This window comes from Carica papaya, chromosome 1 (genome assembly GCF_054855325.1).
Source record: "Carica papaya isolate Zhongbai chromosome 1, ASM5485532v1, whole genome shotgun sequence".
In the NCBI taxonomy this organism is placed as follows: domain Eukaryota; kingdom Viridiplantae; phylum Streptophyta; class Magnoliopsida; order Brassicales; family Caricaceae; genus Carica; species Carica papaya.
The window spans coordinates 405,253-417,331 of NC_142309.1; the positions used below are offsets into that span (position 1 = coordinate 405,253).

Genomic DNA, 12,079 nt, shown 5'->3' on the forward strand with positions numbered 1-12,079 from the left:
AATATTTTTATTTTTAAAGAACACAATTTTTGTACTTAATAAAATTGACTCTTAAAATTTAAAATATAAATTTTTAATAATATTTTACATTTTGTTTATTTAGAAGTAAAAGTATTTTTAAAATATAAAAATAAAAGGTTAAAAATTAAAATTATTTATTTTAAAAAATATTATAAGCTATCATTATAAAATATATATATATATAGTTACATTTTAAGTGCTATAATCATGATTTTGTGGTGATACATGTGTTAATTAAATAACTATTTATTGAAAAATTAGTTTTCTAAATGATTACATTATCTTATCATAACTTTAAGCATTGCTACTAACAAAAGATTATAGGGGTTAAAATGGCATTAAATGTCAAACATTTGACTATAAAAATGTACGATACCATAAGACTTTTAATTTTAGTTATATAAATAAAATTATTATTTTTATTTTTATTCTATGGCTAGATGCTCGTGATTTTTATTTTAAAAAAAATTTATGATCAGACGCTTACTTTTTTATTTTTATAAAATTATCTTCACGTAAATTTAGAAAATATTTCTTTACGTTTGATTTACTATTTAATAGACTCAGTCTACTAATAAAATTTTGAGTAAAGAAAATTTATTAAATTTAGAGTATACGTTAAATAATTTAAAATTTTATCCTTTTATTAAATTTTTTATAATTAAAAAATATAATTTCTTATATAAATCATCATAAAAATATTTTTCAAATTCACAATTTTAAGAATTCATGCATGTTTGAAATAACCGAATAATCATAACATAATATAAGAACAAAACTATGAATCAATCTTACACATATATTCTCCAATCTCTTTTCTATACATTCATACAATATTTCTTTAGTATATAATGCATGACTCTAAAGCTTGCTTTATAAAAAAAAATAATAAATTATTTCAAATTTACTATATAACTCAAATAATATTATAAGTAAAATGTATTAAATATATGTTAACAATCAAACCCAATTCTTTAAATTAAGTATTAGCAATTTAGGCCACTCATTTGGAGAAAGAAACCAACTCCAAAGAACTCCTTTACAAAGTTCTCTTCTTCTTCTTTCCATTATAGTTTTTTTATAGGACATTAATTCACATATACGTATACATACACACACACACACACACACACACATATATATATTGGGGCTCCACGATAAGAAGGGATAACAATTATATATATTAACTCAAAAAGAAGATTACATATACATATACATATACATATAGAGAGAGAGAGAGAGAGAGAGAGAGAGGGGTGTGATGGAAGAGAAGATAAGTCTTAAGCTGTCAAAAATACTAATTTAAAATAGTAATGGGCATCCAAATAAATAAATAAATTTGGATTTAGCGAGAAACCTTTGCAGAGGCCTTCAATTTGATAATGGCTATTGGTTCTTCAAACAGTCAAGAAAGCCGAGAGAAGATGCCACTTACCCTAATGTTTGACCTCCCCATCCAAAAGTCAACCATAATTTTTTTTATTAATTTATAATAAATACATATTAATTTGAGTTTTGTGTGAAAGAAAAAAGCTAATAATAACCCTTAAATCAAAAAAAAAAAACAGTAATTACCACCTCTTAATCTTGGGATTCTTGATAATTAGTGTATTTATTATTATTAATTATATTAAAGTAAAGCTTAAATTTTTACTTTGTGGGTGTAAGGTTTCTAAATAATTTTAAATAATATAATTTAAATTCCATTAAATTGAATAATGTGAAGGAATTTCAAACATTAAGAAAAAAATTTGATCAATAAAAATTATTATCTCTACCTTTTTAAGAAAATAATTTACAAACATTAATTTTTTTTTTTCCTCTTTATAGATCGATTCTCCATTGAGTTATACAAAGACAAAAAGAAAAGTTCCTCCGGTCATATCTCTTTGTTTATGTTTATTATATTTGTGTGGGGTTTTTTTAAAAAAAAAAAAATTGTGAAGAGAAAAGGATACCAAATAAGGGATCTAAATATTAAATTAGTTTATATATTACATTTGCGGGATTTCGTTTTTATACACTAATATTATTTGTGAATTTCTCACGTGACAGTAATTAAGAAACGTAATTATTTTTTATTAAGTTTCGATATCGCGTAGTATTGATAAAGTATAAAAATACCCTTAATTTTTTTATTTTTATTATTTTTTAAAAAATATATATATACACATTAACTTTTATTTCGCAAATATATTAACATTATTTGTGAACCTGTCACGTGTCAGTAATTTAGAGACGTAATTATTTTTTATCAGATAAATCATACGGTATTGATAAAATATGAAAATACTCATAATTTATTTATTTTTATTTTTTAAAAAATACACGTGTTAGTTTTTATCCTTTAAATGCGCTAATATTATTTATGAATTTGTCACGTGACAGTAGTTCGTAGACATAATTATTTTTTTATTATAGGTAAATTTTGAGATCGTGTGGTATTATTTAAGTATTAGATTTGAAATTTTTATGGGTTTATTTTTTTTTTTTTCTTCTTAATTTCTTGCAAGTTGTGAGACAAGTTCTGTTTTAAGTTTATGCAGAGAGATAAGTAAATATGCATTTGCATTTGCATTTGCATTGTTTCTGTCTAAATCAAACTCACTTGTTTTGCTCTTGCACATGCCTGCTGCTACAAATTTGTGCAAACCAAAACTTGAAACTCCTTGTCGTCCCTACAGAATTTATTATTATTATTATTACTACTACTGCTCATTAATTAATTATTTTTTTATTTTATTTTTGTTACTCATGCAAAAACTAAAGATTTTTTACCAAAATTTATTACTTTTTTAGAATTTAGTCAAACTTCTTCAATTTTTTTAAGATTTCCCGTATTTTCTTTTTTTTTTTTTGTATGAGTTTTGGCCGCATTACCCAGTGATAAGGTAATTCGGGCTCACTTTGTACAATTTGTAATTTTCATATTCCGTTTGTAGGCACTATAGTTGTGGTATGTAAGAAATCTTTAATGTTTGGAATAACTTTAACTATTTGTCTATATCAACCAGTCGTCAGAGAAGAGAGTTGACCGCCGCCTGCCACCTTCGACCACCAAAAATGGTAAAAGTTCTCTTATTTACTTAAAATTTAATTTTGAACGTCTCAATGGCCAAATCGGAGCAAAAGAAATTGTGGATGAGCCAGAAATCGCGGGTAAAATCTGGCGGTGCCAATGCGGAAAAACCTAAAAATCGCCTCCAATGAGCCATTTTTCGTTTTTCGTTTCGTGCGATTTTTCTACAATTATGTTTATCATTCTGTTTTCTACAGGTTGACTTAAGAAAAACATCCAGTTGCGAATGTGAGCCGGCGTAGTCCCCGTATCGGAAAATTTCGTCGTCGGTAAATTGTTGTTTTTCAACTTTTTTGGAACAAACGAGGTCCTTTAACGTATTTTCTCGCAGCGATTGGTATAAAATTAGCTGAAATCGACCAAAACTGGTCCTAAACGGGCAATCCGAGGCAAACTGTCGCCGCGAGCAGTGACGCTGTTGTGTCAGAATTCTGAAATTAACCAAAAAAAAAAGTTTTTAACACCGATTTTATATTTTTGGGAGTATTTTTATGTACGTAAAGTGTACTTTTACCTTCATATGAAAATTCAGAAAACCCAGAGACTGCCAATAGACGCAGTAGAAAGTTCAATATTTCAGACACCGATTCCGATAAAAATTTCTCACCTTATTCCATATTATTCATGGATACCAGTAAACAAATAAAAAATGAAAGTTATTGTTCTAACTAATTGAATATGAGATTATGATATTGTTTGTGTTATTGTCTTTATAGGTTGGTTTTGAAACTACGGTAAGTATGTAAATAATAATTTTATTTATGATAAATGAATTTACTTAATTTAAGAGTTTTATTAGTTGTTTCTATGATTTTTACCAACCTTCATTTCTGTATCGATGAGTAGTGTGATATTCTTATTGGGGTAGTGTAGCCCAGCCTTTCATTAACAATTTCATATTAAGAGGACCAAAATCCAGATTCCGATCAATAAGAGGGTTGTGAATAGTTCACAACCCGAACTCCCTTCAAAGACTAGTGAATGTCGTTTTAAGATACCTAATTGTTTACTTTTCATTTATTTCTTGATTTTTTGCTTATTCTTTTAGAATGGTCATTCCCGTAAACTTATTGGTTATTCTAAATTATTGTATAATAAAGGTAAATCTTAACTCTATTATTTTACTTCCGCATTCAATTCATATCTTTATCTCCCTTTTAAATTCTGGGTCGTTACATCAAGGATTTCTTTTTTGGCAGATTATACGTGGGGATCCTCTTAACCCTTTTATGTTTATCCATATGTCACTTAAGAATAATCCAAGAGCTCCTATTTCTTAAGCCTCTCCTTAATGACTATAACTCTGAGACTATTTTTTAAGGTGAAAGTTGATGGTAGATAGTTTCTCTACTCACTTACTTTTAGTATCAATACTTAAAGTTTTTATAATTCTTTGGCATCTCTAAATATTGGGTATTAACCTAATATTGGGCCCCTATTCACTTGCATGACACCCATCAATTATCTCACATGTTTTTTGTTATTTATCTTCTAATGTTTGCTCAGAGTTTTAAGAAATCGTTTGAGTTCCCCTAAAGTTGGGTTCCATGTATAAGTACTTCCAAAAAAATTTTAATTGTACCCTTTTGTCCAAGTAATAAACTATTGGGTTCCCTTAGTTATGCTTTTTATTGAGAGCTTTTAAGGAGATTTTATGACTTGACATAAAATTTCATTAGAGATTATCTCAATATTACTTTCCTTAAGATTTTTCCTCGTTCTCATGCACGAAAACTACAAATGAATATTTACACTCTGTTAAGATTAAATGATTCATAGAAGATGGTAGCTCTTTTAAGAAGTTTTTCATCATTAATGGGAGAAACTCCCAACAAGAGTTAATTCCGCAACTGTTCTTAAGAGGCAACACCCTTACTATAGTTACGTATTGGCACGAGGTAAAACAATTCGTTTCTTGACATGTAAAACTTAATATTTTGCAAGACAAGTAACATCATTTGTCTACCTAGTAGATATAAATAACATTACTAGTACGAGTAATAAATATTTACTTCGCATAAAAAAAAAAGATAATAAAATAAAATTTAAGTATTTTAAATAATTATTAAAATATATTAATTTTATATATAATTAAATTCAATAAAGAAATAAGTATATATTTTCAAAATATTAAAAAGTAGAATGTATCACTAGTTTACTAGTTTATAATATATAACTGTCACTAATAATAATTAATTTATAATATTTAATTTAATATAATTAAGAATTTAATTTATTAATATTAATTTTTTTTAAAAAAAATAGAAGATATTAAATTAAAAAATGTAATTAATTTGTATGCTACCTTTATTTGAGTACATATTTTTATTTCTACTTATAATAATTAGATATATTATTGTTATATGCGTGTATCCACGCTGGATATTTACTATCCCGAGTGAATGAAGGTCAGCCCCATTAATTGCCTGCCGACCATTTTCCAACACGTTTGGCTTCTCTTGCGCCGTACTCCTTTTCCCAATCTCTCCTACGTCGTTTTTACTAATTAAGTTCAATGGAAAAAGCAACGCTCTAAATATACATACATACATACATATATATATATAAGGAATATGAGAAAATTTATAGGCAAATTATTTTATATTGCTAGGGGAAAGTAAAATATTTAAAAATTAACCCCCAGTAAATAAAGTCTATTGGTAAACCAATTTAACTTGGGTTTGAGCTTCTATTCCTTTTAATATATATATATATATATATATATGTATGTAAATATAATGTTTTTATCTGTTTTGAATTATGTTAAATGGTACAATTTTAATGTATGATATTTTACGGATGTAAGAAAATTATATTTATTTTAATTTCAAATAATAATAAATAGTATTTAACTGATAAATTTTAAAATTAATTTTTAAACTACCAAATTAGTGGTATTTAGTGAGCATTCTATTTGTTTTTCATTATACTCTTATCTAATTTAATTAATTTCATATATGTCCTGATAATTAAAATTTTTTTAAATTAATGTGATAATATAAATAATAATTATTTATTTTATTAAATATAAAGTTTTAATTTAATTATTTATTTAAATATAAATATAATTATATTAATAAATAATTTTTTTTCTTACATACTTTTTTTTATACCGTTTACTATTACGTATAATATGTATGGATAAATTAGTAATTTAACTAAAAATACAATCATATTATCGTATTATCCAAATAAAAATATGTCATTAACGTACATCAATATATCATCATTCAAACATAAAAAGAAATTTCATTATAATCTTATATTATTGACATTCAATTACTGTAATTACTATACATTAATTAACCATCACTAAAATTTATATAAACAAAACTTAAGGAATTAAGAAGGGTGAGATCCTGCTCTAAATGTTTCAAACAAATGTTTAATTTATATATGTTTATCTTATAAAAGATCACCATTTGAGTTGTACACTAATTTTGTTAATATCTAAATACTTTTTTTTATTAATTAAGCATTAATTATTTAGATAACTATGTGATTAATATATGTTTGAATTAGATTATACATTTCATATGTATCTCCTGTTAAGATTATGAAATTTCATTGAATTTATTGTTGTAAAATAAGAAGATATCATTTTATTAATAAATATATAAATTTTTCTTTAAAAAATATGTACAATCTAATTCAAATATATATCTACATAATTAATATATGGGTATAATATATTTATTTATTCCACAATGTTTTACTAAAAAAAGCCTATAGTTTTCCTCTACTTACAAAATTACAGGATACTGTATATCTGATATCCTAAGTATAGAATTGAAATATGTTAATTAAAATTAGATTTTCTTCCTTTTATATATATATATATATATGTACACACGCACGCACATGTATGTATAGATATGCATCACTACTGATCATTCTATATATATATAGAAGTATTTGCTCCCGGACTCCTCACTTTCATAAACTACAAACTCTTCTCTCTCTCTCTCTCTCTCTCTCTAAACCTCTCATATACACAGAGTTTGTAGTGTCTGTTAATTTATCAGGCATGGTGGTGGTAACGGCGTTATTAGTCGTGTTCATATCTTTGTTTCTAAGAGTTGCATACGACACCGTTTCATGCTACTGGTTAACGCCGAGACGCATCATGAAGATGATGGAGAAGCAAGGTGTGCGTGGCCCAAAAGCTCGCCCTCTTACCGGCAACATCCTCGACATGGCTTCACTTGTCTCTCAAGCAACCTCCAAAGACATGGACTCCATCAACCACGACATCGTCCCCCGTCTCTTGCCGCATTACGTCACCTGGTCTAAACAATACGGTAACTACATACACATATACATATATTAAGCCTATATATGTAATATAACTAAGGGAGGGTACGTGATTTTGATTTGGGGTTTCCCGCGTTTTCTGTTTGTTGGGCAGGAAAAAGATTCATATACTGGAATGGGACGGAGCCCAGGATGTGTTTAACAGAGATTGAATTGATCAAAGAGCTTCTGTCAAAGTACAGTACTTCATCGGGTAAATCATGGCTGCAGCAACAGGGATCAAAGCATTTCATAGGACGTGGTTTGTTAATGGCGAATGGAGAAGATTGGTATCACCAACGTCATATTATTGCTCCTGCATTCACCGGTGATAAACTCAAGGTATATATATATATATAATATTATATGAATTAAATACTGATAAGTTGTCTGTAATGGTATTTAAAAATTGTATTTGGGATTTTTTTGTTGGGTAGAGCTATGCTGGACACATGGTGGAATGCACTAAACAGATGCTCCAATCACTGCAAAATGCAGTAGAATCAGGCCAGACCGAGTTCGAAATTGGCGGGTACATGACTAGACTCACTGCTGATATAATTTCAAGAACCGAGTTTGATTGCAGTTATGAGAAGGGAAAGCAAATCTTTGACCTCCTCACCGTCCTGCAACGTCTCTGTGCTCAAGCTAGCAGGCACCTCTGCTTTCCAGGAAGCCGGTTAGTCATATTTATGTGTATGTATATGTGTGTGTGTTTATCATCATCATCATAATCGGCTTGGCCTTTTCTTTAATGCTACTTTGGACAATCTTTCTCTTTTTGGGTCCTATGGAATTCGAAACTTTGATCCCATTTGTATGGTAGGTTTTCTTGTCTTCCATTTATCAGATTCCATCTTTTAGAATAAGCTATATAGCCTCGTTCTGTTCTGTCATATCAGTAATTTAAAGGGTTAAATAATAAATTAGATTCTTGTTTAATTTTACAGGTTTTTTCCCAGTAAGTACAACAGAGAGATAAAATCACTGAAAATGGAGGTGGAGACACTGTTAATGGAGATTATACAGAGCAGAAAAGCTTGTGTAGAGATCGGGAGAAGCAACTCCCATGGAAATGATTTACTGGGTATGTTGTTGAATGAGATGCAGAAGAAGAGATCAGGAAATGGGTTTAGCTTGAACTTGCAGTTGATAATGGATGAATGTAAAACCTTCTTCTTCGCCGGCCATGAAACCACTGCTCTCTTGCTCACATGGACCGTCATGTTGTTGGCCAGTAATCCTGATTGGCAAGATAAGGTCCGAGCTGAGGTCTTGCAGTTCTGCAATGGCGGAACTCCTTCAATTGACCATCTTCCCAAACTCACTCTGGTAATTAAACTTTTACTGTCTGCTTTCTTTTCTTTTTCTTTTTATTTTTATTTTTTTACCTTTGACTCTCTATATTGACTGCTGCGAGAGAAAAAGTCAACCGTTTGGCACGGTTGCTTTCTCTCCGGTTCCCACCAGTGAGTATCATGGCTGGGTCACGTAAATCTATTTTCTTAGATGGGTTGAACCGGAATTAAATCTTCCGGGTCTAATTTTTTTACCCGACCCACAATTTTTATATTTTTATATACAATTTTTGAAAATAAAAACCCTTCTTGAGTATTATATTTACAATACATTTTTAATAGAGTGTATTTATTATATGGTTTTACTAATTAATTATCATATGATAAACTTAATTTTAAATAAAACATAAGTCACATCAAAAAAAATTTTATCGTACACTTTTCTAAAGAAATATTTATATTATATGGTATTTATTTCATATGTTAGTGATATTATTTTCTTTGTGGGTGGGGTTGTGGGGAATGAAAAATTGACCTACCAGATCCTACTTGAGCCTTCACGATTAATTAAAAAATAAATAACCTGCAAATTAAGCACATTAATTTAATAGTATATATTAAATAATCTTTAAGCTTGTAAATAAACATTCATAATAACAAGTGGCCTTAAAGAAACTCCACTAAGAGTTACATCAATACTCTGTTCAGATCATGTGTGGTTGGTTATCAGTGTATGTATAATGATAATATTAAATATACAACCATAACAAATAGAAAATATATATATATGTAACACATATAAAGGACAAATATAAGTTATAGTTAATTTTTTCAATAATTAAATTACGAAAAAAATTATTTAATTTATTAGTATTACTGTATCTTAGCACTAACAATTTTGTTTTCGATTTTACAGTTAAACATGGTGATAAATGAATCATTAAGATTATACCCACCAGCAACAGTACTGCCACGAATGGCTTTTGAAGATATAAAATTAGGGGATCTCTTAATTCCTAAGGGACTATCGATATGGATACCAGTACTTGCCATACACCACAACAAGGAGCTTTGGGGAAAAGACGCAAATGAGTTCAACCCAGAAAGATTTGCTTCTCGAACATTTGCTGCCAACCGTCATTTTATTCCATTCGCAGCTGGTCCGAGAAATTGCATCGGGCAATCGTTTGCCATGATGGAAGCTAAGATTATATTAGCCATGCTAATATCTCGTTTTAGCTTCGAAATTTCGGACAATTACAAGCATGCTCCAATCATTGTTCTTACCATTAAACCTAAGTACGGAGTTCAGATATGTTTGAAGCCTTTGAATTGATTGATCATAAAAATTAATCAATTGATGCCAATTTTGGAGTTGGGAAGCACTTGATTTTCGAGTTATTGATTATTACAAATCAAGTTTTGGTGATCTAATCTTTTTCTAATTGATGATCATGAAAAAAAAATATGAAAAATGTTCTAGTATTTAGAGGAAAAAAACGATACACGGTCTCACTTTCTCCTCAGTTTGGAGTAATAGTGAAGATGTAGAGATGATACCCTGGATGCAAACATCGACTAAAGATCAAATAATAAAAAAGAAATTAAAGGGTTTTTTCAATTTTCTTTTGAGTAAAAGATAATATATGGAAAATTTGTATATCTCGTAATCTAAATTGACCCTTTAATATGTGTTGTGCTCCCATTTGAATCGATCGTTATTTATTATATTATGATGTTTGATATATATATATATTTTATTCTTAACATGAGTTTTATATAAAAGTCATTTAATTATGATTATAATTGAAATATAATATTTTTTTTCAAATATCACATGTAGTCATTTGACTAATTATATAAACTAGGGCAGGCCAACTTTTTTATCTCTTGAATACTTTGGTGCCAAAAAACAATACCATAATTATTATGTACAAACTATGACATGACCTTTCATATGTGAAATATAATTCCTAACCAATAAGATGAACCCAACAATAATCAGACAAATATAAAAGGGGGTTAATGATAAGTTGGAGGTGCTGTTTAGATAAGCTTTTAGATGCTCATATAATATATACATATACATATACATATACATATACATATATATATATATAAACCAAGAAATAGAGAGTGATGGGTAGCATTAAAAAGTGGATTTTTTTATATATAAATTTGATTCCATTGACACTTGTAATGATAGTTTTATTCTTAAATCTTCTTTTTCCCTTCTTTGTTTAAAATCTTGATTTAACAAAGTGCTTGGCTTTCAACAATTGAAAATACCCAACCAAATTATTTATACTTCAATTTTTTTTTTCTCTTTATAAAAGGATGAATTCACAATCCCCTACCAATTTAATTTAACTTATCTAGCTTATAAGCCCTTATAGAAACACTTATTCTACTTGAATCTATTTAAAATTGGTAAAAAAAAAATGTTAAACGATAACTAAAAATTTGATGTCTAACCCACATAAAATAACTTTATGTAGTTTTTAAGAAGTTCTAAAATAAATTAAGCTATCATTTATCAAGTGTACTAACGCTAGAGATTAAAACTATGTCAAATTGAGAGTAATTACGTTGTATAGATAACTTAAAACCCTTTCTTTTATAAGTGAGCATATAACTGTAGGTGAAGTCATTTTCGACCTTTGAACTTTTGTATTTTCTCTTTTTAAGTTTTGTAAAATTCTTAAATATATGTGTTAGAGATATACCTTTTTTATAAAAAATCACATATTAACGTGTGCTCATTTTGTAGGTTAATAGAAGATGTGAAAGAGATGCTCCGAAGAATTCTAATATCATAAATAGAAGACATGAAATAGACGCTTCAAAGGGTTCTAATTTCATAAATGAATCTCTTAAAAATTGATAAAACTATTAACCTCGAGAAACATAGTCTCTTCTTCCATTGCTCCTCAACCTCTTAATTCTTCTTTTAAAAATAATTTTAAACTATGGAAACATAATAGAATTCAAAGGACCGGTAACAACAATACTTTATACAAATCACCCTTTACTTGAAAAGGATTGTAGATTAATGTCGTTCTATATTTTTAAACCTGATTGCATACAAAACTTCAATTATTTGATTAATTAGTTCTTAGTGTATTTCATTACTAACAAAAAATAAAAAAATATTATATCAACCTGTTAAGGATATCCTAAGGAAAAAAAAAGGAATCACTTTATAACTACGTGAGAACTAGTATAAAAATATTCATATATGGTAAACTGTAGCACCCGGAAAGGAGGAGGAAAAAAAAAAAAAAAAAAAAAAAAAGGGGGGGCCACGTCAGCAGCCACGTCAGCAGGCCCGGTCAGCAGTCCCGGCCAACCGGGGCCTGCCACGTGGCAAGATCGCGTCACTCCGAAA

At 28.3% G+C, this 12,079-nt stretch overlaps 1 protein-coding gene across 1 annotated transcript; it reads left to right on the forward strand.

Annotated features, from left to right (window-relative positions):
* The first annotated feature begins 7,024 nt into the window (after positions 1-7,024).
* LOC110807722 (cytokinin hydroxylase-like) lies at positions 7,025-10,312 on the forward strand. Its single transcript, XM_088210576.1, has 5 exons — positions 7,025-7,401; positions 7,509-7,735; positions 7,831-8,072; positions 8,344-8,725; positions 9,608-10,312. The coding sequence occupies exons 1-5, from the start codon at positions 7,128-7,130 to the stop codon at positions 10,025-10,027; spliced, it is 1,545 nt and encodes a 514-aa protein (XP_088066702.1). The 5' UTR covers positions 7,025-7,127; the 3' UTR covers positions 10,028-10,312.
* The last annotated feature ends 1,767 nt before the right edge of the window (positions 10,313-12,079 follow it).

Excerpts from the sequence above, each read along its gene's own strand:
- LOC110807722 (XM_088210576.1), top strand. The coding sequence starts at position 7,128 with ATGGTGGTGGTAACGGCGTTATTAGTCGTGTTCATATCTTTGTTTCTA. Across the intron at positions 7,402-7,508 it reads CACCTGGTCTAAACAATACG|GAAAAAGATTCATATACTGG; the intron begins GTAACTACATAC and ends TTTGTTGGGCAG. Across the intron at positions 7,736-7,830 it reads TCACCGGTGATAAACTCAAG|AGCTATGCTGGACACATGGT; the intron begins GTATATATATAT and ends TTTGTTGGGTAG.